Raw genomic sequence first — 25,485 nt, 5'->3', positions numbered from 1 at the left:
TAAAAGCTGAACAGCAACTAAAATGAACTAATAGAAAATACAGTTATTCATGTAACACTGAATACAAGATAATACAGTTATTCATGTAACACTGTTTTTTTTAACTCGTCAATTACTTCAAGTAGGCTTATTATTCAAAAAGTTTGCAAATTGACAAGTTAGACCCCCAAAAGTTCAAACTAAAGAAGAAACACACAAACTCGACTACACTAACGCTACAGAAAACCCAAATTAATTAGACTGATATTAGAAAAATGCTCTCTGAGACAACAGTCTTTCGAAGCATTTGCTATAGTAGTGACTGTATTTTTGATGGGCGGTTTACTGACCAACCACCTTAAACTCTTTCCATCAGCCAACCAACCTTGCTTAGCATCTACCTAGTTGTGTATACATACGTCACTTGAAATCGGTCTATTTGATACCGTGTTTAGAAGCATATGAAGGCCTCGAAAAGAAGTTTTCAAACATTTTCGGGAAGAGTGAGGCTTTTATGCATATAAAGAAGTCTCATAAATCCTGAGAGACTTGAGCAGTCTGAAATTTCTCGCATAAAACACTGGGACATGAAAAAAACAACAACTGTTATTTACAGGTATTGTTGCAAAGTTCTGTATTATTGGGCGAGTTCTTATACAATTAAAATATGGCAAAGTATGGGTCGTTTAACGAAACCGCAAGAGTTTTATTTTTTCAAGTTTCTGTATGTTAAGTTCGCTGGTTGGGCCTAACGTGAATAAAACTAGTTTCATGTTGTTAAATTATTCTCGTATTTACAGTACTTTCTGACTTAGACTCTAGATAACTTAGCCTGGGTCAACTGACCAACAATTATCTAGAGTTTTTATAAAATATATTATCCCTCGAGTCTATAGGAAGTTCAACATATTATTATAAAGTCACGTCCCGGCATGGCCAGGTAGTTAGGACGCTCGACTCGTAAACTGAAGGTCGCAGGTTCAAATTCCCGTCACACCAAACATGCCCGCCCTTTCAGCTGTTGGGGCATTATAATGTGACAGTCAATCCCACCATTTTACTATTGGTAAAAGAGTAGCCCAAGAGTTGGTAATGGGTGATGATGACTAGCTGCTTTCCCTCTAGTCTTACATTGCTAAATTAGGGACGACTAGCGCAGATAGCCATCGTGTAGCTTTGCGGGAAATTAAAAACAAACAAAAAAAACAATAACTTCTACCTAGTGACATCTGAAGTTACAAAAGCAGTAACACATCACACACAGCGACAGGTACAGAGTTGTTAATGATATTTTATATAGCGCGTAAGGCGTGCGACTCGTAATCCGAGGGTCGCGGGTTCGCGCCCAACATGCTCGTCCTCCCAGCCGTGGGGGCGTTATAATGTGACGGTCAATCCCACTATTCGTTGGTAAAAGAGTAGCCCAAGAGTTGGCGGTGGGTGGTGATGACTAGCTCCCTTCCCTCTAGTCTTACACTGCTAAATTAGGGACGGCTAGCACAGATAGCCCTCGAGTAGCTTTGTGCGAAATTCCAAAACAAACAAACAAACAAACAAGATATTTTATACTTGCTAAAAATCGTGTTTTTAAAAATGCCTTACAACTTTCAGAAAGTTTAGGCTTAGTAAAAGGACTTCAAAATAAAATAATTTCTTATTAATATTTTGTTGTTTGTTTGTTTTTTAAACGCAGTCTTAATTAGTTTTGTAATTAATATATGGAAACAAAATAATTTCACACTCGGGTTTATTTAAGCCGATTAATCAAATACGTTATTAATTTAATGAAATCCTACACTTGTAGAATGTGAAAACAATCGGAATATCGTGAAACATAAAATAAATAATGAAAAACATTTAAACGTTAAAATCAAGTTTTGATTGGTTAAACAATCAGACATGCGCTAATTAGCAGACACTTTGTAAGGCATACATTTTATTAAAAGAATGTGACAAAAGACTGTAAGCAAACCTGATGGTTCTGATTACCTTCAACGCTTAATACACTGAAATTACATGAGTACAGTTTAAATAAAAACGATCCTGAAGATTGAAGAACGTATCGATTTTTCCTTGTTCGAACTGTATACACAATTATATGATTGTAGAAGTGATACAATTCAAATATAAAGAAGTGCACGGAGAAAAACTTGGATCTCTGATCATAAATATATTGTACAGATGAATAATATATATTTTTTGTTTGTTTGTTTCTGAATTTCGTGAAAAGCTACACGCGGGCTATTCACGTTAGCCGTCCCTAATTTAGCAGTGTAAGACTAGAGTGTTTGTTTCTGAATTTTGCGCAAAGCTACACGAGGGCTATCTGCGCTAGTCGTCCCTAATTTAGCAATGTAAAGTAGCTAGTCATCACCACCCGCCGCCAACTTTTGGGCTACTCTTAGCTACAGCTGACGTTAGGTGTGACAGGGATTCGAACCCACGACCCTCAGATTACGAGTCGAATACTAGCTCCCCTCCCTCTGGTCTTACACTACTAAATTAGGGATGGCTAGCACAGATAGCCTCGAGTAGTTTTGCGCAAAATTCAAAACAAACCAAAAAAAAAATTTTTTTTTTTAAATTCTTGCTTGTTTCACCACAAATCTACCCAACAGCCTGTCTTCACGATGTTCATAGTGGAAAATCGAACCCTAAATTTTGGCCTCTAAGCCCATAGACATGTTGACATTGTTAGTTTAATACACATAATTTAGAAAATGACTCAAAAATAATATTTAATATCTTCTTTCATTCCCGTTAGATTCCTTGACAGCGCTGACAGACAGCCCTGGTGTAGCTTTGTGCGAAATTCCAAAAACAAACAATACATTTCTTGACATTGTTCTGAGGAAACTTTAATACATTTATGATGGCACTTTTATTAGAGAAGTTAATTTACATTGTTAGTTTAGTATACTGAGTTAGGATTAACCTAAGTCTTGCAAGAATACCCAGCCTGTGAAATAGATTTCCTTACAACTTAAGAATACTTTATTTGGAAAGTTGAATTCGTTGACAGTATTAACCCCCACCCCCATTTAAATAACTAACATTAATACAAGTCACGAACAGCTTGATGGGATGAACTCTGATAATCTTGAAAGCCACTGGTAATTGTAAGTTTAATATTACGGGTCAATTACTTCCACTAATGTAAAACATCAGTTAAAACCTCATAATGAAAAGTGTAGAGATGTCTCAGGTTACTGAGATAAACTTACCATCTTCATAAAAACTATTTACAATGACTTAGGGTTAAAAATTATCATGCATAGAAATAATATTTACCACATGTACGTTTACTACACATGCAAGTACGACTGGCAAAGACATGAAAAACGACAAAAGAGAAAGGTCCAGAAGCTTCATAATGATCTATAATATTCACATGTATATTATAATGTTTCTTTGTTGTATTTGCATTTCAGTGGTGTGTCACAGTTTATTTGTTTGTTTGGAATTTCGCCTGAAGCGACATGAGGGCTATCTGAGCTAACCATCCCTAATTTAGCAGTGTAAGACTAGAGGGAAGGCAGCTAGTCATCACCATCCACCATCAGCTCTTGGGCTACCCTTTTACCAATGAACAGTGGGATTGACCCCACAGCTTAAAGGGCAACCATATTGTGTGTAATGGCTATTTGAACCAACAACTCTCAGATTACGAGAGTCGAGCAGCCTAATCATCTGGCCATGCCGGGCAGTGTATCGCAGTTTAGGGAGAGAGCAAACAGGTGTGTAGCATTGAAAAGGCTACAAAACCAGGCAGAAGTCAAAGAATCACCATGAAGATTAGTGATATGAGATGATACCAAGTCAAACTAATAGACATTCATGTATTAAGACATCTCATTTTTTAAGATATTAACACTCACATAGATAGTTTATTTATGATAACCTCTGGAGATATCAATATATATTCATTTAATCTTTTAAATCCCATAACATATATCATACACTGCATGTCTTTAACCTAATGTTTATTAACTTTGTCGTGTAATTTGTGTATAAAGCCTACCTCACTGTTTTCCGAGTACACAAGTACAAGTTGAAAATGTAAATATCACACCGTAGGGTAAAAAATTAGTATAGCCACGACAGATATAGACAAGTCAGGCTCTGAAGCAAAAAATGTATACTTTATTTAGTAGAGTTATAAATATCTTGTAAGTTCAGTAAAAAGTACTTACTGTGTACATTTCATAACTTGTAGCCATTTCAAACACAAGGGACCAAATAATAATTTTTTGACAAACATGTTCTGCAATTCACATTAGTATCAAGACCATGACAAAAATGGTAGCGTTTTAAATAATTAACTAACCTACACTTGTGTCCAATAACTAATACATCTTCATGTGTTTGGGGTTTTTGCAGCAACTTCTTGGAACCCAGAAATATCTGGAAAAAATAAATGATTTTCAAGAAACCTGTTAATTGTTGGTAACATAAGGATGGTTTTTTTGTTTTAACAACTACTGTCCCCTGACACCAAACACCACATTATTACCATCTACTTTAGTTTATAAATTTAATTCATTTTTTTTAACCTGCACAATTTACTAGATTTTAACAACAATTTTATCTGAGAATACTAAATCAGTCACAAAGTTTTGAGACAACTGAACTGTCCTCTGCAAGTGGAAGTACCACCCATCCTGCCCTGCAAGCACTCAAGTGGTCTGTAAGACAAGATTTATATCTGTATAATATTTCATCTGTAAAAGCGTGACGTAATTGTGTACATTTTACTTGCTGTTGTACGTAATCACGTCACAATGTTGAGAGATGAATCATTTTACATACATAAATTGTATCATGTCGTCAACTGTCTCAAAACCTAAAATTAATTATTAAAGAACCACGTACTAAACACCTGCTTTCATACAAATGATGGAGTCTACCACATGTAATTCTTACTAAACATTTCTATTATCTAATAATTAAGAAATAATAACATTTAGAACTGTAAAAGGAAATAGACACCTATAAACATTTCCTAAACATCTAATAAGTATGAAAACAAATTCAATATTTGTTCTGAACAATGAGAGAAGCCTAGAAGTGTTCATCAAAACATTAAGGTTACAGTATAATAAGAGAAACCCTGATGAAGGAAGTTTCGTCTTTCTAAGACCCGTGGGTTATAGAATACATAAGGTTAAAATGTAACACAAAATGGAGCACATAAGGTTAAAAGGTAACAAAAAATACCCTGATTAAGAAAGTTTCACCTCTTTCATAAGACCAAAAATATGAAACCCGTGAAGAAAGTTTCATTTTCTAAAGACTTGCAGTACATAAGGTTAAAATGTAACACAAAAATACACCCTGACTAAGAAAGTTTCCCTGATTAAGAAAGTTTCACCTTTCTAAAACCCTTGGGTTATGGAGTACATAAGGTTAAAATGTAACACAAAAATATGAAACCCGATGAAGAAAGTTTCACTTTTCTAAAGCACTTGGGTTACAGAGTACATTAAGGTTAAAATGTAACACAAAAATACAAAACCCTGACTAAGAAAGTTTCACCTTTCTAAGGCCCTTGGGTTATAGAATACATAAGGTTAAAATGTAACACAAAAATACAAAACCCTGACTAAGAAAGTTTCACCCTTCTAAAGCACATGGGTTATAGAGTACATAAGGTTAAAATGTAACACAAAAATACAAAACCCGATGAAGAAAGTTTCACCTTTTTAAAGCCCTTGGGTTATACAGTACATTGAGGTTATGATGTAACAGTTTTAAATTAGTGTATATACATTTATTTTCAGTTTACTATTATTTGCTTCAGGTTTCTTTAATATCTTTTCAACAGATAACATTTCTATCATTGTTTAGAAAATCATTACAAACTTTAAGAAACACGAAAAACACTGTAGCTAAAAATAATATCTCACCAACCCTAAAATACCATTTGATACCTTCATTGCAAAATAATTTTATAGTTTTTTTTATCACCAATAACTATCTGATTTTAAAGTAGAAATTAACGAAAATTAACAGTAATCACTTTTACACTAATTAAGATCTAATGTCCAGTTTAAATACAATGGAATTTATATGTTAATAAGAAAACTGGAGTTAAAAAAATTATATAAACTCAGACACTAAAGAAACAGGTATGTCCATGTCAACCAACACACAATTAAATGCATGTACATCTGTATATAATTCATTTACAAACACATTCATATAGAACATCACTTATGACCACTTACCAACTGTATTTGCTTGAAATTTAGCTTCAAATCCTGGCAATGTGTTATTAATGTTTGTTACCATCTTTACCAAGACAGCATTACTTCTAGAAGTGTATGGGGCTGGACTATCCTGTTACCAAAAACAAACTTACAGCAAACACATTATACAGATACAAGAATTAATCACAGATACAAACATGACTCATTTCAAAGTTTGCAATAAACATTCTTTAAGAATCTTCACAAATTAGATCATATCCTTTAGTTTCATCACTACTTCTCATTAGACTTATCCATTTAGCTTCCTGATTAATTGGCAACTACCCTAATGATTCTCTCACTAGAGTTACTTACTTAGTTTCATGATTAACTGGTAACTATCCAAATGATTCTCTCACTCAAGTTACTTACTTAGTTTCATGATTAACTGATAACTATCCAAATGATTCTCTCACTAGAGTTACTTACTTAGTTTCATGATTAACTGATAACTACCCTAATGATTCTCTCACTCGAGTTACTTACTTAGTCTCATGATTAACTGATAACTCTACTATCATGATTTTCTTGAGTTATCTTGTATACTTGTTAACTACAAATTTAACTCCACCTGAATGATTTCTTCACCCCAATTATCTATCTATCTCACAACTTAAAAAAACAAATTCAATGAACCTCCTACTTATAATTGATGTACTTAAATCAAACACTTGATGAATCTCAACTGTTTTATCTCAGGATGGCTGGTATGAGTATTAACACTTACTAATAAAGTAGAGAACAACAGATCGACCTGAAGATGACCTGAGAATGTTGAAATGTTGTTCTCTACTTTATTAGTAAGCGTTAACATACCCATACCAGCCATCATGAGATTATTTACTTCAAGTGGAGTTTCTCTCCATCACAAATCTCAACTTTTATGAATGGCAGAATGTTTTGATTACTAATGTATATTTAATAAATACCTTAAAATGATTAGATCTCTACAATAACTGTTTTAGAAAAGTTATGACTGCAAAAATTTCATCCCATCAACTAGAATTTTGTTTTTAATTAATTATAACATGTATGAGACAATGCTGCATACCTGTCCACAAAATCTGGTTACATCATTGTTAAATGTTTCATGATGTCCTTCATAAACCTCCACATAATTACTCTCACAACCCACACTTGAACTCAAAGCAAAGCTGCTAAAGGTCAAGGTTAGTGTGTGTTTCCCTGGAATTAAGATAAACCAGCGACATTCTGAAGTCTGGTTGTACGGTTGTGGGTAAAATGGACTGGAAAACGCACCCCGAGTGTTTGTCAAATTTCCCCCACATCCTGGTCCTGAAAAAGTTTGAACATAATAAGTCATAAATCTACCTTCTGTAACAGACTACAATAGTCAGACCAAAGATCTAGAGAACACCCATCAGTTCTAGTTCATACAGAAATATTACAAAAAAACCTTTAAAAAATAGAAGCCACAATTAGGCTTTAAGGACAGGCAAAAAACATCAGTTCTAGTTTCATTAGGACTAAAATATATGAAATGTTAGCCAAACAACAACAATACCTACAAGCTACAGTACTGAGAATGTATAGAATATATACTATAGAATAATAACAATACATACCTTGATTAGAAGTTGTGTAAGAAATCAAATACCTGGAGCTATAAAAACCTACACGAGTAAAGTTTAGCCATAGCTGATTGCCTGTAGAAAAGATTGGATTTGGTAGTGAATGACCACATAAAACTGCAAGGACACTAGATGAGTTGTCACCTCCATCATACACCTGGAAAAATTCACAAAGAGTTCAATTGTATTTTATCATAATGAAGAGCATTAACAAATTGTACAGTTTCCAACAATTATGTAGAAAAGGTGTTTTAACTGTAGCATCGTAGATCAAAATTAGTACAGGTTAAATATCAGGTCATCCGATAACTAATGTCCGAAAATATAATACAGAAAGTGTATCATCATTTCTGTCTTTGTAGAAAGCTTTAATTACTAAAATGTGTAGTAGGACATGTGTAAAAATGTTCAGACAAATAAAAGAAACTAACCCAACTTCACTTTATCAGATCATTAATCAAATAAACCCTTATGAAGATGGATGTGTCTGAGGAGCACATTAGGTATATAATGCTTTATGAGTTTAAAAAGGCAATAGTGCAGCAGAAACCACACGAAACATTCAAGGTGTTTATGGTGTGGAGTCTCTCAATGAAAGAAAATGTCACAGGTGGTTTCAGAAGTTCAGATCAGGTGAAAACAGCTCAAGTGATGTGCCACATTCAGGTCATCCTGTTAGTTTAATGGTGACTTGTTGCTGGCTGCACTTGATGAAGATTGGGTTGTAATAGTTGAAGAACTAGCACAGAAGCTTAATTCAACCCATTCAACAGTTCACTGTCATCTTCAACAGCTTGGAAAGATGTCAAAACTCGGAAAATGTGACCCTCATGATTTGACAGAAGCGAACCTTATACCAAGAGTGGACATTTGCACTTCTCTGCACTCTTGTGAATGTAACTCACCTTTCTTTGTACAGTTTAGTGACTGGAAATGAAAAATGGATATTTTATAAAAATGTTAAGCATTGCAGACAATGGCTCATTGCAGGTAAACTGGCAAAAGCACAACTAAAAATGGACCTTCACCTTAGAAGTCTTGTTAAGCGTTTGATGGGATATTGTTGGTGTGGTTCACTTTAAGTTGCTGACACAAAATGTAACGATTACATTGGACTTCTATTGTCAACAATTAGAGTGCTTGAATGTTGCACTGAAATAAAAGAGGTTTGCTTTGATCAATCGTAAAGATGTTGTGTTACACCAGGATAATGCACAGCCTCATACAGCAAGGATCACATCTGTAAAGACTGAAGAGCTACACTGGGAAAAACATCCACATCCTCCTTATTCTCCAGATCTTGTCCCATCTGATTGTCATCTATTCCAAAGTTCGTAGAACTATCTTGATGTAAAAGAGCTTGGAACACATGAAAATGTCAAAACTACCCTCTCTACATTCTTTTCCTCCAAACCCCAATAATTTTATAGAAGTGACATTCAAAAGCTTGTTAATCATTGGCAGGAAGTAATTAATAACAATAGAACATATATTATTGATTAAATAACATTAAAAACATTTGAAATCCTTTCTCCTTTTCTGAAAATAAAATCGGACATTACTTACGGGATGACCTGATAGTATAATTTCCTCTTAGAATGTTTTGTTACAAGCAGTGAATGTTATTACCTGTTTCATGTTACAGATCCAATACTCTTTTCAGTAAAATGTTTCAGATTGAAAACAAAAACTATCTTCTGCTAAGAGGAACAGAAAGCACACAGAAGATGCAGCTAGTCCAGTACAAAGCTTACTTTCAAACTCCACTTAGTAATCAAATCTAGTTATATATTTTGCCAAACAAGAAAGGAAGTACATGTTACATCTTTCTTAAATCTAGAAGTTACAAATTTTAGTCAATTTCAATATTTGACATGAAGGACAAAAACCCTGTTTTATATAAAATATACTGTATGTGTTGCTTTAATACTTTTCTTAATCTGAAAAACACATACTGAAATTTACCTGAAACACTAATGGACCTTTCTTGTGTTTTTTAATTTTGTGGAAAGCTACTGAACTTTGTCAATAGTTTAAAAGCAACAGACCAGATGGAAGGTAATTAGTTAACACCATCCACCTACCAACTCTCAGACTACTCTTTACTAATACAAGAAGGTGACTGACCCTCACATCAAGTATGAGCATGTTCGTTGATGGGATTCAAACTCATGACTCACAATTTGCTAGTAGAGTGCTCTAACCACCAGGCCATGACTAAATGCTAAATAAACTCATAACTGGCTATGCTAAATCTTACTACAAAGAAGTATCAAAACATTTGGATACAAGTCATCAACTGTTATCCTTCTCATTGTATACTTGCTGCTGGCATATTTATAAAATACAATAAGATATTGTAACCCCTGGAGCAAACTAGCCAAATCAGAATATTTATACATGCTTATTTCAAATAGATGAAATTCTCAGCTATTTCAGTACAAATACTTGAGTACAATAGCTTTGGAAAGTCAAAAAAACAGAGTAACACTGAACGTTTTAATAAATGCAAAACAGATTATAAAACAGTTACTTTGTAATATCTTGGTTCAGGAATTGTTGCTATACAAAAGTAAACAGCATACCACATTTTGCTATACACACAAAATGTAACGATTACATTGGACTTCTATTGTCAACAATTAGAGTGCATTTTAATGCACATGGTAATGAACCTTTCACTAAGTAAGAACTAAAAAGAAATATGGAACAATATGGAATTTCAGTGATAATTTATGTCAATTTAAATCAATAAACTGTCTGTCTCAAGAAATGCATTAAATAATTTCCAAACCAAGGAAATATTTCATAGAATAAAATGACAAACAACAAAACCAACCATGCCAAATGATGTAAAACCTCACCTTTAAGACTGTACCTGAATTGGTACAGTCAGAGGCCCTAGAAGAGTACAGGTGGAAGTCCATGAAATACAGGGAAATTGTGGACCCTGTAGCGGCTTGGATCAGTATTTCACAGTGTCTTTCGACAGAGTAGGCTCGGGGATACTGAGGACTCATGATCAAACCATTGTTTTGATCATAGACTCTACTACAATCTGTGTAAAAAAAACAAAGAAACAGAAACAATGCACTAATTTTAAAATTGGGTTAATTCTGATTCCATGTGTGCTGCTGCCATACACTTTGTCTAGTTCATTTGAAAATAGACTTTTCAAGAGGATAAACAAAACAAAAATTAAAACATTAAACATTAACTAAAAATAACTACTCAAAAATGCCATTACCTTCGACAGTGTTATTTGATCTTTATCTGATACAGTTACAAAGGATTGTTTATTTGTTGGGTTAGTGTGAACATGTTTTATCAGTAGGACTGACTGTCATATTACTGTGACACTGACCATCACTTCAACCACTGAAAGGAAAAGAATGTTACAAAAGAAGTTTTTAATTTTAATGTATCATTAGTAAATATGAGGGTAATCCGACAATATTATAAATCATATCAAAATAATTGTGTGCCTTTGTTTTATACAAAGTTAAATTAATAAAATCCTGATATTCTATTTTTCTGATTGATTGTTTAGGCACAAGATTCACAAAGAAACTTTGTAGAATGGACGGCAACCAACTGTTGTGGAGACGCAATTGTAAAGAACAACATTTTAAAAGTCTGCCTTTTTCTTCAGTTTAGCATGTGTATAAGATGTTGTTGGTCTTTTATACTGTCCTGGTTGAATCTACAGGAAATATCTCCCATCAGAAACACTGATAATCCAACCAATCATAACACGCTCTCCACAATCCACAAGGACACTATAAAAGACCGACAAGACCTTACACACACACTGGCATGAAGACAAAATGTGGAAGACTTTCGAAACGTTGTCTTCTACACTTGAGTCTCCATAATAGGCAGTTGCTGTCTATTTTACAGAGCTTCAACTGCTATTCTAGCTTTCCTACGATATTTAACCATAATAGAAAATAAAAAAACCAACAGAACATTAATAAAATAAGTTGTTAACCTATACTACTCACCACTACATCATGAGATGTTAACTCACACCACTTAGCACCATACAAAAAATCTTTAATCCCTGCTACTCAGCATCATATAATAAAGTGTTAACCCTTGCTACTCAGCACCATATAATAAAATGTTAATCCACACTACTCACTGCCATATAAGGTGTTAATCCACACTACTCACTACCATATAAGGTATTAATCCACACTATTCACTGCCATATAAGGTATTAATCCACACTATTCACTGCCATATAAGATATTAAGCCACACTATTCACTGCCATATGATATGATGTTCATTATACTTCTGAGATGAACTTACTTGTAAGTTTATAATTCAGTGAGAAACCTCTTCCAGTTGACCCACCAGAAGTTGACAGAACTATTCTCATTCCATGTCTAGTTATTTGTTCATGTGGCAGCTGTGATCCACATAGATTTACTTCTGGCTTCTAAAGAAAACAATACCTGTGTTCATTTCTAATAACAGTTGTAACGGATCTTATATATCTATCTAATACAGCTTTCTCTTATGACCGTATCAAACACAAAGACATGACATCACATCGTGTGTTTTCTTTGCAGTGAACTACAACACTATAATAGTTAGAAAAAATAATACCAGTGAACTTTATAGATTTCTGGAAGAAAAAAAACGCTTTTAACTAATCAATAACAGTGGATAAAATCACAGTACACATCCTGACAGTTAAGCTTTATCAATATTTACTCCATCTTTCACTTAATAAAAGTAAATTACTAAAAAGAGAGTGTTTAATATTAAATATTTAGTTGAGGTCACAAAACACTGGTTAGATCATAGACTTAGTGTATTTATTTTGGAATTTCTCAACTTAATGAATGCCATATTTGTAGTCATGCAATAAAGTACAATGCTGGTGAATACCCCTGTGTCACTTTGAAGTCTTGCTAATATATCCCAGTCATGTATACATCATTTGAATTTAACAATACTGACAAAAAGGAGAGGCCTTCTTTAATATAGTCATAAATCTGTGATTCTGGAGTTGAGAATTTTAAATTTTTCTAGAATTAGAGAGTAGTTGTCACTGTCTAATAATATACAAGTCTCTGGTGGACTATTCAGGTTAAAATATTTACGAATGTACATGTGCATATAACCCACGAGTACATAGGAATGTACATGTATAAATACACTTGTGGTATCTGTAAAGTTACTAAAATAATGTTACCTATAAATGTGCGAACATGAGCATGTTGCAATTTCAGTAAAGAAACGATGTAACATAAATAATCCACCAGAGATGGGTATCCAATTAGACAGTAAGAATAACAACCAGTCAGTATTTTAGAATACAGAGAAAGATTACTGAATAATATTCTGTGATCATGACTATTTTTCACTGCTGTACTCAGTTGTCGTTAACCAGACATTTATTATAAATAACAATTTGAGTTTTATGTAATAAGATGATTTCTTTGTAACATGAAAAGTGCCATCAAATGCTCCTCACATGTATACCTTACAGTTATGTACACAGAATTACAAAAACATGTATTCTAGTTAAATCATTTTAACTAAGGGGTCAACACCTGATATTAAATCATCTACGCACACATAAAAATTAAAAGAACTGTATTTAATTACAAACAGATAACTGTAAATACTTCATTTTATAAATATTTTTCTTTTCTCAGTTTTCAACCATCTAATATTAAACATTTTAAGACAAACTGAAACTACGTGTTTTGTCGTCTTTTGATAGCTTGAAGAGTTGCTTCTATCTCTCTATGTCAAATCTAACAATTTAAATAAAATCAACAAACTAATTTGTGTCAAAGGACAGGTTTATAAAGTTGTTTAACACCCAAACAGTATTGTACGTAAGTGACATAACGTATTATTTCATAATTCAAAGAACCACTTTCACTGACCTGATTTAGACGTCCTACATACTGATCTCGGATTACTAGAGACCCTGTAGCACAAGGAAGATCAAAATCTTGGAAGTTAACTTGAATTCGATCAGAGTAACTTGAGTTGGCTACGAAATGCCACCGACAATTCAGAGCTGAAGGATAAGGATTTGGATATCCAGGAGACGTCAGTGTTTCTGTCTCTTCTGTGACTGGAAGGTAACCTCCGCATATAGCTGAAAGATTGTTCCCAACATGTTAAATCAGTTCTATACAACAAAAGACATTATATAATGTGTGGTACATAACGATACCTGTTAAGAGTGTTGAGACATTCATACTAGAATTATAGAATCGTCACATACTTGTTATACATATTATTAACAACCACAGGAAAACAAGAAACATATTATACATTATACTCAATATGCAGACAACCATTCTATATTCTGCAGCCATAAAGACGACACACAACAGACATCTCTTGGGACACTGCAGCCATAAAGACGACACACAACAGACATCTCTTGGGACACTGCAGCCATAAAGACGACACACAACAGACATCTCTTGGGACACTGCAGCCATAAAGACGACACACAACAGACATCTCTTGGGACACTGCAGCCATAAAGACGACACACAACAGACATCTCTTGGGACACTGCAGCCATAAAGACGACACACAACAGACATCTCTTGGGACACTGCAGCCATAAAGACGACACACAACAGACATCTCTTGGGACACTGCAGCCATAAAGACACAGACATCTCTTGGGACACTGCAGACATCTCTTGGGACACTGCAGCCATAAAGACGACACACAACAGACATCTCTTGGGACACTGCAGCCATAAAGACGACACAACAGACATCCATTCTCATTCAAACAGCAAACATATCTCATTCACTATAACAAAAACAGGAACTCTATGACTGGTTCACTAGGCCTTACAACAGAAATTCCCAATACAGAAATCAATATGTTGTATTATTTTACAAACAAAGCATTAGTACTCGTGAAACCTCAGCAACACGTATACCGATTATAAAATCAGTTAACTATTAAACCTAGTAGTCCTTGACTCCACTTTTTGTCACAGTCATCACACGATTATTCAGAAAGTTATTTATAATTCTAGGTGTATAATATGTGTTATTTTGTATCAATATCTAAGTTTAAACATAAGGTTGTGCAGCTTTGTATATACTAACCATCATTTGAACATCTGATGCTCTAACAAACTTTCTTGGCCTGAGACAGTTTTTTTAAAATAGACTTAATTCAAGAAACAACACTTAAAATTAATTTTTACGTACGATCTTCAGATGCAAAGCTAGCTTCAAACCCTGCTTTTCCTGTTCGATCATCGCTGTGGAAATGAACAAGTAGTTTATTTGTTGAACTGATTATGGGACTTGGTAAGGATGATCCACAGTATTTGTCCACTACTGGATCTATTATAAAGAATCCATCTCTCACCTAAAAAACCAACAGACTGTATAACTCACCAAACAGAAATTAAAGTCCAGATATATATGATGGAATTTTAGTGCAACTTTCTCCTGATTTATGGAAATGTTTTCTTGAGTTCTAAAGTAAAAATATTACTTTTTTATTATTATTTTACTGGACAAATATGTGTCAATTTCTATTCTTCTAGGACTGGAAGGACAACCAAAAACCATTTTATCCATTCATCACATCTAATACAGGTTATTTTGAGAGTTTTATCTAAATGTTGAAAATAAATACTTAAAGACATGTGTATGTTGGGTACCTTTTAAAATTAATTATATTGTGCACACAAATATTATACATTTCAATTTCAATAAATTACCTTTGCACTTACTGTAGACAAGTGAATTTCTAAATTCTACAACATATACTACTTAAATTTTGCCATCAGATGTTAAACCTCACTCACAGCTAAAAAGTCATAAGAACATTTGGTCATGTTGCTTGGACTCTCCTCAACATCAAAAATCTGGAAAGTTAAGCGAATAACTTTGTTTGGGTTAATCATAATGTGCCATACACAGTCCAGGTTTGGCTCATAGATCTGATCTCCATCAATATCTATAGAAGCCAGTAGCCCCGTATCTCCTTCTAATGTCCCGCCACATCCTTGCAGTTCACCTGGAAAAAAAAATCCACGAACTTTAATTATATAAAATTTAGTGTTATTCACTAATCAATAATTCTAATAATAATAATAATAATGAAAGAGAGATCCAAATTAAAATCCTCTCAACACCTTCCAACTAAACTGATTTCAGGGAAAAACATCGAGAAATTTTTAGAATACTAAATGCCATAAAAGCATGGTTTTGGGCTTAAAAATTATTTGTTTGAAAAAAACAACAACAACAACTATTATTTGCTGCATTCATATTAAGATACAAAACCTACTGTTATTCGTTGGTTATGTGTGGGATAAAACTGGTTAAGCAAATAAATTTTTGATCTGTTAAATAAATATAAAGCTAGAGCCAGTTTATTTAATGCTACATTATGTATCTGTTCAATGCTGGGAAAGACAGAAGGTCTCCAAGAGTTACATGGACCTGAAAGCTGCCTCTCTGTGTCACTTCTTGCATGGCTCTAAGAACTTTTGCTTGGTTGGCTGGCAATCAATTCAGCAGTTGTCAGTTATTAGCATACACATGCACCAAATTTGTCACATAAAAATTTGAATTAATCTTTGAAGATTAACAAAGATGTTAACCTGGAAGTGATCTAAGAAGGTCAACCCATTGTTCTATTTTAATACCAGATGAATACAGAACATGTTCAACATGCTGTCCTCGTAATTTGAAGAAAGTTCGGACATGTTATTTTCATTCTCTTTGAACACTACAAAGTACATTTGTTTCAATGTCAATTTGCCTCAGATTTATTTTTCCAGATGTTCAGTGTCCCTGAACTTTTTGTACACGTGTGCCTTCAGCAGTCCCCAGAAAAAAAAAAAAAATCCATGGAACTCAAGCCCACATATCTTGAGGAACATGTCTACCAATCAAATGTCCTGTGAAGGTAATATTTAGCCAAGCTTGGACATCCAAGTTGCAAATCACCTATGGTTCCAGACTTTTCAAATGCCCAGTACAAACAGTTTGGTGGAAAATTACTACAACAAAAATTTTATTTTTTCAGATCACTTCTGGTTAGATGAAGCGTCAAATGTTAAACATTTGATTCTATTGATTTTAACGATAACTTCTACTTATAACTAGTAGAACAAAAGTTGGGACAACAAAACAAGTTACTTGATAAACCTGTCTTTCATTAGTACAGAAAGCTGTGGGAGAAGCAATTTTTTAATGTGTTCTAGCTCAAATATTTCTCTAAATTAATGATACTGAAAATGTGAATTAGTAAGATATGTTTTTCTTCAAACAGTGCATAAAATGTATTTTGAATATAAACTGCACGTAACTGGAAACACTGTTTGTAAGCATTAATTTAAAGCTTCAAATTTACTGGATAACAAACATCTTCCTACCAAACGTGGTTGAAAACGCTGCTGAAAAACCTCCTTTATGAACAGAATAGTCAGTCTTAAAGCGGACCACAAGTTGATTGGTTTTAGAAATGATCATAGGAGGTAAACTTTCTCCACAAAACTTTCCAATCAGAGGTGAAGACAGATTACCACCATTATAAATAGCCACATAATCAAAATTACAGCCCCCACTCCCCTCAAGTTCAAAGTAGAGGAATCTATATAAAAAAAACCACCAAAGATTAATTATGCAAATTAGAATCTAATTATTAACTACACTGCTTCTACGATAGATTGTTTTTCTACACAAAGTTTTATTTTACAAGTTAAGACAAAGAGAATACGTATGTGTGTGTGTATGTATATCATTTCTTCACCGGTTTCAGAGGCATTATGGGAGGTAAACACTCTACCTAAGAATTTCAAATCACCGATGCACGTAAATGAATAATATAATAAACAGCTACAATATTAAATTTATGAAGCCAAACTTCCTCACTTACTTCATGTTGAAAGTGAAAGATCTTGTAGAGAAGTAAACATCACTTCTGATAAACTGAATATAACTATTAACTAAACAGTTTTGAGACGCAGTTCTTCTTGTATAAGCACAAATTTACACACTACACATACACACTTTTTCTTCATAGATTTTTGGAACTTCACATTAGCATCACTATAACGTTAAAACTAGTTAAAATAGTTTACTTTTCTAACTGTTTATTTATATTTCAGTCTTTGCATGTTTTAACACCAGTTCAATATTCTTGTTTATTAAGTACTATTTACTCACTATTAAGTACAATTTAAGTTCATTTATTTGCTCCTTTTATTGACTTATGTATGTCTCTTCCTATTCTTTACTCCAGCAGCTAGTTAATAAAAATTACTTAATAATGGTCTTTTGTACATGTGTGGTTACAATACACGAGGTTTTAACGTTTATTCATAACATAACAACTCTTAAGATACATAATTAACCATACATAACTTTGGATTAAATATTTTAAAATTCATACTGTATTTTTAACTACCAAAGTAATAAGCAGGTTCTTTGTATGGAATCAAGATATCTTAAGTTATGTTTTTTATTAGTTTCTAAAAGTCACACAAAACGACTTTTATCTAAAGTTTTTTTTTACACTTTTGCCAATTAAATCCTGTCTTTCATTCTGTTTTGTGTACATAATGTCTGGAATGTTCCCATGAGGAATGTGTAGACATTTTTTAACACTGGAACTTCCTTAAACTAAGTTTAAAAAAATTCAAACTGTAAGTAATGAAGTTAATATTGTTTTGTTTTTTTTTACATTACACTGACTTAAAGTAAGAAATTCATTCTAATCTGGAAGATGCTTTTGTGAAATACATTATATAGCAGATTTCATAATGGTAACCCAATTAATATGATCCACAAACCACAGACTAACCAAACATATTTTTGTTAATGTATCATGATATAATACATCACAAGAATTCCAGAGAGCGGGATATGTGACACTTATCTTAAATCATATGTTTACACACATACTTTAATCTAACAGCACGGTTCTCTTCAACAGTAATTAACCACGTGCAGTCCATGTTGCTTGTGTAGGTCACGGGGTGACCTGGGGACTGGAAAGAACCAGATGGTTTTTCGAACTCTCCTCCGCAACCTACATAAAAATTGACTTGTTTTCAATTTATCTAAAGTGGAAAGTCAGTGAAATGGAACATAAAATAGTGGAAGTAACAAACTATTTCTCATACTGTTTATCAAAATGTAACTTAAAAATGAACAGAAATAATTACTATCTTTGTTAATATACGGTACTTGGTACATAATAACATACTGCAATACAACAAAAAATTAACAAGCTGATATGCAGCTTGTATAAAATGTGTTATCAAGCTTTCCTATTAACAGTTTCGCGAAAGCCGACAACACACGTCTGAAAGCAGGCCTTATGTGTATGTTAATCCTTAGAGTTAACAGCGAGTTGAAGTTGTTAACAGTATATATCATAATTTAACAAGCCAGCCTGGAAAACACAGATTTTATTCAATAAAACTAAAACTTGAAGCATACATTGTTTGCAACCTACTTGAAGTTTTAAAACTATCATTAAAACTAACAATATTTATGAAGCATGCGGTAAACCAGCATAAGTAGAAAATATAATAATAACATACTTTAAAAGTATTGGTGTTCTTGTACTATTAACTTTTCACTTACAACAATTTGACAACTACCTAAAACAATTTTTTTCATTAGTTCACCAAACTTTAAAGCTTTGCAAACCGTGTCTCATGTTTTGTTTAATAGAGGTATGCGAGTGTAATTTGCCAAAGAAAAATTATTTATATTTAAAAGATTCTGTTGATGCCAAACATTTCTTTGTCTTCTAGTATTTTTTCTATCAGTGTAAACACCGGTCTTCACACTAGGCTTACACGGCCACACGAAAACTGATCAAGTGTTACACGCTTTATTATTCCAACCTTGCACGTCCTCAGTAATGGTGAGTAGTCTAAAAACGTTGAAGGTCTTAATGACCTTGATAGCTGATAAGCCTAAAATAACTGACTGAAAACATTGCAAAGCATCATAATGACCTGCCAAGACTGATAGTTTAAATATATCCACCTCTCCTAAAAAAAAAAAAAAAATTGGTAGCACACATCTGCACATTTCCTTGAAACAGGTGCAAGTGAAAACATTTATTCTGCACATTGACTGAAAAAAATTCAAGGGAACATTGGAAAGCTCGAAACTTTATAATCTGTCATACACATTCAAGCTATAATTGTATATTATAACGTTACACCCATTGAACACATTGGTCTTGAAAAATAAAAGAAACACAGCATAAAATGTAAAAAAAATTAAACTGACACATTTAAACAAAAACTTTTCATTAGTTTCATGTTGTGCAACAATTTGGGCAGACATCCTTTATAAATAAAAATTGTCATTAGTTTCATGTTGTGCAACAAGTTGGGCAGACATCCTTTATAAATAAAAACTTTTCATTAGTTTCATGTTGTGCAACAATTTGGACAGACATCCTTTATAAATAAAAACTTTTCATTAGTTTCATGTTGTGCAACAATATGGACAGACATCCTTTATAAATAAAAACTTTTCATTAGTTTCATGTTGTGCAACAATATGGACAGACATCCTTTATAAATAAAAACCTTTCATTAGTTTCATGTTGTGCAACAATTTGGGCAGACATCTTTTCTAAATAAAAACTTTTCATTAGTTTCATGTTGTGCAACAATTTTGGCAGACATCCTTTATAAATAAAAACTTTTCATTAGTTTCTTGTTGTGCAACAATTTCGGCAGACATCCTTTATAAATAAAAACTTTTCATTAGTTTCTTGTTGTGCAACAATTTCAGCAGACATCCTTTATAAATAAAAACTTTTCATTAGTTTCATGTTGTGCAACAATTTGGGCAGACATCCTTTATAAATAAAAATTGTCATTAGTTTCATGTTGTGCAACAAGTTGGGCAGACATCCTTTATAAATAAAAACTTTTCATTAGTTTCATGTTGTGCAACAATTTGGACAGACATCCTTTATAAATAAAAACTTTTCATTAGTTTCATGTTGTGCAACAATATGGACAGACATCCTTTATAAATAAAAACTTTTCATTAGTTTCATGTTGTGCAACAATATGGACAGACATCCTTTATAAATAAAAACCTTTCATTAGTTTCATGTTGTGCAACAATTTGGGCAGACATCTTTTCTAAATAAAAACTTTTCATTAGTTTCATGTTGTGCAACAATTTCGGCAGACATCCTTTATAAATAAAAACTTTTCATTAGTTTCATGTTGTGCAACAATATGGACAGACATCCTTTATAAATAAAAACTTTTCATTAGTTTCATGTTGTGCAACAATTTGGGCAAACATCCTTTATAAATAAAAACTTTTCATTAGTTTCATGTTGTGCAACAATTTCGGCAGACATCCTTTATAAATAAAAACTTTTCATTAGTTTCATGTTGTGCAACAATTTGGGCAGACATCTTTTATAAATAAAAACTTTTCATTAGTTTCATGTTGTGCAACAATTTGGACAGACATCCTTTATAAATAAAAACTTTTCATTAGTTTCATGTTGTGCAACAATTTGGACAGACATCCTTTATAAATAAAAACTTTTCATTAGTTTCATGTTGTGCAATATTTTGGACACATATCCTTTCTAAATAAAAAAAATTTTCATTAGTTTCAAGTGCAATATTTTGGATGAACATACATTATAAATAAAAACTTTTCATTAGTTTCATGTTGTGCAATACTTTGGGCAAACATCCTATAAAAAGTTTGTCATGCAGTAAAACCATGAAAAGCTATATTGTTCAAAACATACCTGATATTGAATACGTAGCTCTAAATCCCATTAAGCATAAAGTGGAATCAGTTTTAAATATTAACATCATGGCTCCCTGTGAAACAAATGGTCCAGGTGCTTCGTTACCACAAAACTTGCCAAATAATGGTGATGAGGTGCTGTTCCCTTCATATATGGACAGAGAATCATATATGCAGTTGGAAGAACCTAGAATAATAAAAAAGAAACGGTGAAAGTTCACGTTCACAGTGCACCGTCCAAAGCAGCACAGGATGAAGTTACTGTCAACAAATAGTGCTATTCAAGTATTTTTGACTTACGTAAAATGTCCAGTTCGTAACACATACCTTCAATATTGAACTCATCAGGCTTGAAAGTTAAGGAAATCATGCTTTTTGAATGATGTTTAATGACATAGACACAGTTAAGAAAATTTCTGTACTCATCTGGGAATCCGGGAGACGTGATGGTACCTTCCATTTCAGTGAACACCCCACCACAAACTGCAATTAATGAAAGGATATTATAGTTGTTTTTATACTGTTAAAAAACACAACTTAAGTATAAAACATATATTCAGGCTTCAATCAACACAGAGATATTTCATAAAAATTACTTAATAGCTGACTAACTCTCTGGTCATTAATAGGAAAACTATATACCTGAACTGCTAATCAAAAACTTTTTTATGAAACTCCATCTAAGACTTGCAGGTACTCTCACACCCAGAAAAAATACCTTAGGCAGTAAATAACACAATTTCTAAAGAACAAGTTGGAAGGTGCTTCCTTATACAGAAATCAGCAGTATGGGTAACTAGTTACTGTTTTCATTAGCAAACTAAGTTTCATAAAACATACAAGTTCTAATTTGAAATACACTGTATGATAATCCAACAGTCTAGTTATGACTACAAGTAAAATGCTGAAGATATTACCGGACGTATACTTGATTTTAAATCCATCTCCTTGGACATTCTCATTGGAGCGAAAAGTAACTCGAACAATATTGCTTTCGCTAATAACAAAGGTGTTATTCCTACCGCAGAACCTGCCCAAGTCCACCCATTGACCATCCAGAAAATTTTCAAACTGCAAAAAAATATTAATGTTATTTCAGTACACTAATTTTTATTCTCCTAACAAAAATAAACCTTTAATGCAAAAAACAAATTCAAAGTATATTATCAGCTCTATTTATTTATTTACTGAATCATTAATAAAAAAAAACTAGAATGATTAAAAACATAAATAAAGAAAAATAAAGAAAAAAATATTCTCTTGGGTGAAATCATATGGCATAAGATTTTTAATTTAAAACTGTGGAATCTCTCTTTTATATAAAGCACATTTCTTTTTGTTCATTCTTCCTCCAGAGAATTCTGAAGCCTTAAATGATAAGTTAAAGACTCATTTTTTTACATTACAAGATCAATAAGTTAATAAACACCAAGACATTAACTGAATTTGAATACGGGCAACATTAATCAAAATTTTATTTTTAAATTTTCAGTAAAACAGACATTTTAAATTTTGAAGTTATAAACTCTAAATTTCAAAATACAAATAAGATTATGTTATAATATTTATTATGTGCAATTTACTGGATACAATAAAATTTGTTTAATGCTACAGAAATGTCATTGACAACTCTTGTAAACCCACTTTCATTGTTTCTCCTACATGACATATTTATTCAGTTTCTGAAGGAATTCAACAATGTTCTGGCTATCAATTATGGGTCCTAAACTTCTAAAGTCTATCACAACATTTTCATGACTCTCACTTTGATATTTACTTTTATGAAAATTGCTTAAGTGGGTATTTGCTTGTTTGTTTTGAATTTTGCACAAAGCTATTCAATATTCAAGGCTATCTGTGCTAGCTGTCCCTAACTTAACAGTGTAACACAAGAAGGAAGGCAGGTAGTCATCACCACCCACCGCCAACTCTTGGGCTACTCTTTTACCAATGAATAATGGGATTGACCTTCACATTATAATGCCCCCACGGTTGAAAGGGTGAGCACATTTGGTGCGACAGGGATACGAACCCGCAACCCTCGAATTATGAGTCTTGTGCCTTAACCATGTTGGGCCTACTTTTTTTTACTTTTACTTAAGATTTACTTTCTTATTACCTACCAATCACATCACGTGTAGCGTCACTCAGCTTAGTTAAAGTTGGATTGATAGTGTTACACACGTTAGTATATTTAATGTTATTTTTCTTTGTTATTGCACTTGTTTACATATTAGAGCATAAATAAAATTACTATTACAGTACTATTGATATTCAATGAATTTCTTACTTATTATTTTTGCATCTTCAAATCTCTAAGAGTTATTTAACTCCCTCTGTTATCCAGATGTACAACCCCATAACCAGACACTAACTGAATACTCTATCATTTCTTTAACTGTTACTTTTGGCCCGCCATGGCCAGGTGGCTAAGGCACTCAACTTGCAATCTGAGGGTCGCGAGTTCAAATCCCTGTCACACCAAACATGCTCGCCCTTCCAGCGGTGGGGGCTTTATAATGTGACGGCCAATTCCACTACTTGTTGGTAAAGGAGTAGTCCAAGAGTTGGCGGTGGGTGGTGATGACTAGCTTCTTTCCTCTAGTCTTGCACTGCTAAATTAGGAACAGCTAGCACAGATAGCCCTCATGTAGCTTTGCACAAAATTCAAAACAAACAAACTGTTACTTTCAGTTATTGTATTGCTTAGAATGATTAACAAGTGTAACGTTTTTACTTTCAAAGTGCTTATTATTATATTTTTTATTCTAGGTTAGCTTTTGCAACATTATCTTAGTGCACAGAATTAGAACTAACCAAATCTAGTATACTGACCAAACTCTCTGAGATGTACACATTATCAAATAATAAATAACACATCCCAACTTAAGTTGCACACAATAAACAAAATATCACAATATTTCTTCATAAAAATTAAATTAAACAAGCTAATTCAAACAGAAAATTATGTAGGATAAAAAAATTATTAAACAGTGACACAGTCAAGCCTCTACAATTTTTAAACCACTTTAAATAAATGTCTTAATTAATTATGTAACTATTCAACAATACGTGCATATATAACCTACCTTTTGGTAAAAACAGACCTCAAGTTCTGATTATATTGATAAAATAAGACATCATAGAAACAAAACAAAACCAGAATATAACCTATTTCCACCTTCAATTTTTATTGATCAAGAGGATAACTGAAACAGAAACTTGTATGACAACATGACCATTGTGAATATTACAGAAATCATTTATTCTATATGTCAAACCGACCCAAAATAAATTAAACTATTCTATTTGTCATCAGTTACAAAGCTACATAACTGGCTGACTGTGTTGTGCCAGCTGCATGGATCAAATCCATAATTTTAACACTACAACTCTCCAAACATATCATAGCTAAGCCACCAAAAGGCAAGACTATTTTGTTCAGAGACAATCAATGCTTGATTCCACACAGTTGGGTCATATAATGCAATAAACAGGAGAAACTACGTGACCAAGCACTCGTAACTTTATGCTTCAAGACTCAAAATTCACTTTGTTACTTAATGTTATCGTTTATATTCATAAAGGAAATAAAGATAAAGATACCTGAATATAATCTGCACCACAGTTCTCGTGCATTTCAACGTCAAAACGACCAATAAAAGAAGCATTAACCCTCATTCCTTCACTCAGAAAGATCGTCCATACGCACTCAACATTGTTTGGATAGGCATTGGGATAATTAGGTGAAGTGAAAACTCTCCTTGAATTATGAAAGAAACCACCGCAACCTATGAACAAAATATAAAACTGACAGTATCACACATATTAGCTTTGATTTAAAGTTTTCAACAATCATGTCAGTCTTTATAGTATATT

General features: G+C 33.0%; 1 protein-coding gene across 1 annotated transcript in view; it reads right to left on the bottom strand.

The window, feature by feature from the left end:
- Nucleotides 1-4,102: 4,102 nt before the first annotated feature.
- Cubn (Cubilin) overlaps nt 4,103-25,485 on the bottom strand; it is a 134,242-nt gene continuing 112,859 nt past the window's right edge. Inside the window, exons 55-69 of the mRNA XM_076448804.1 lie at nt 25,213-25,397; nt 22,524-22,677; nt 21,934-22,089; nt 21,605-21,793; nt 18,754-18,880; nt 17,223-17,440; nt 15,645-15,856; nt 15,037-15,199; nt 13,731-13,948; nt 12,136-12,265; nt 10,684-10,877; nt 7,814-7,976; nt 7,279-7,523; nt 6,207-6,318; nt 4,103-4,383 (exon numbers count right to left, since the gene is read on the bottom strand). Coding sequence (XP_076304919.1) covers nt 4,337-4,383; nt 6,207-6,318; nt 7,279-7,523; nt 7,814-7,976; nt 10,684-10,877; nt 12,136-12,265; nt 13,731-13,948; nt 15,037-15,199; nt 15,645-15,856; nt 17,223-17,440; nt 18,754-18,880; nt 21,605-21,793; nt 21,934-22,089; nt 22,524-22,677; nt 25,213-25,397 — 2,513 coding nt within the window. The 3' untranslated portion in view covers nt 4,103-4,336. The remainder of the gene's footprint in view (nt 4,384-6,206; nt 6,319-7,278; nt 7,524-7,813; nt 7,977-10,683; nt 10,878-12,135; nt 12,266-13,730; nt 13,949-15,036; nt 15,200-15,644; nt 15,857-17,222; nt 17,441-18,753; nt 18,881-21,604; nt 21,794-21,933; nt 22,090-22,523; nt 22,678-25,212; nt 25,398-25,485) is intronic.

Source organism: Tachypleus tridentatus, chromosome 8, assembly GCF_004210375.1.
Source record: "Tachypleus tridentatus isolate NWPU-2018 chromosome 8, ASM421037v1, whole genome shotgun sequence".
Taxonomy (NCBI): domain Eukaryota; kingdom Metazoa; phylum Arthropoda; class Merostomata; order Xiphosura; family Limulidae; genus Tachypleus; species Tachypleus tridentatus.
The sequence above is the reverse complement of the archived record's forward strand: the minus strand, read 5'-3'. Positions and strand labels throughout refer to the sequence as shown.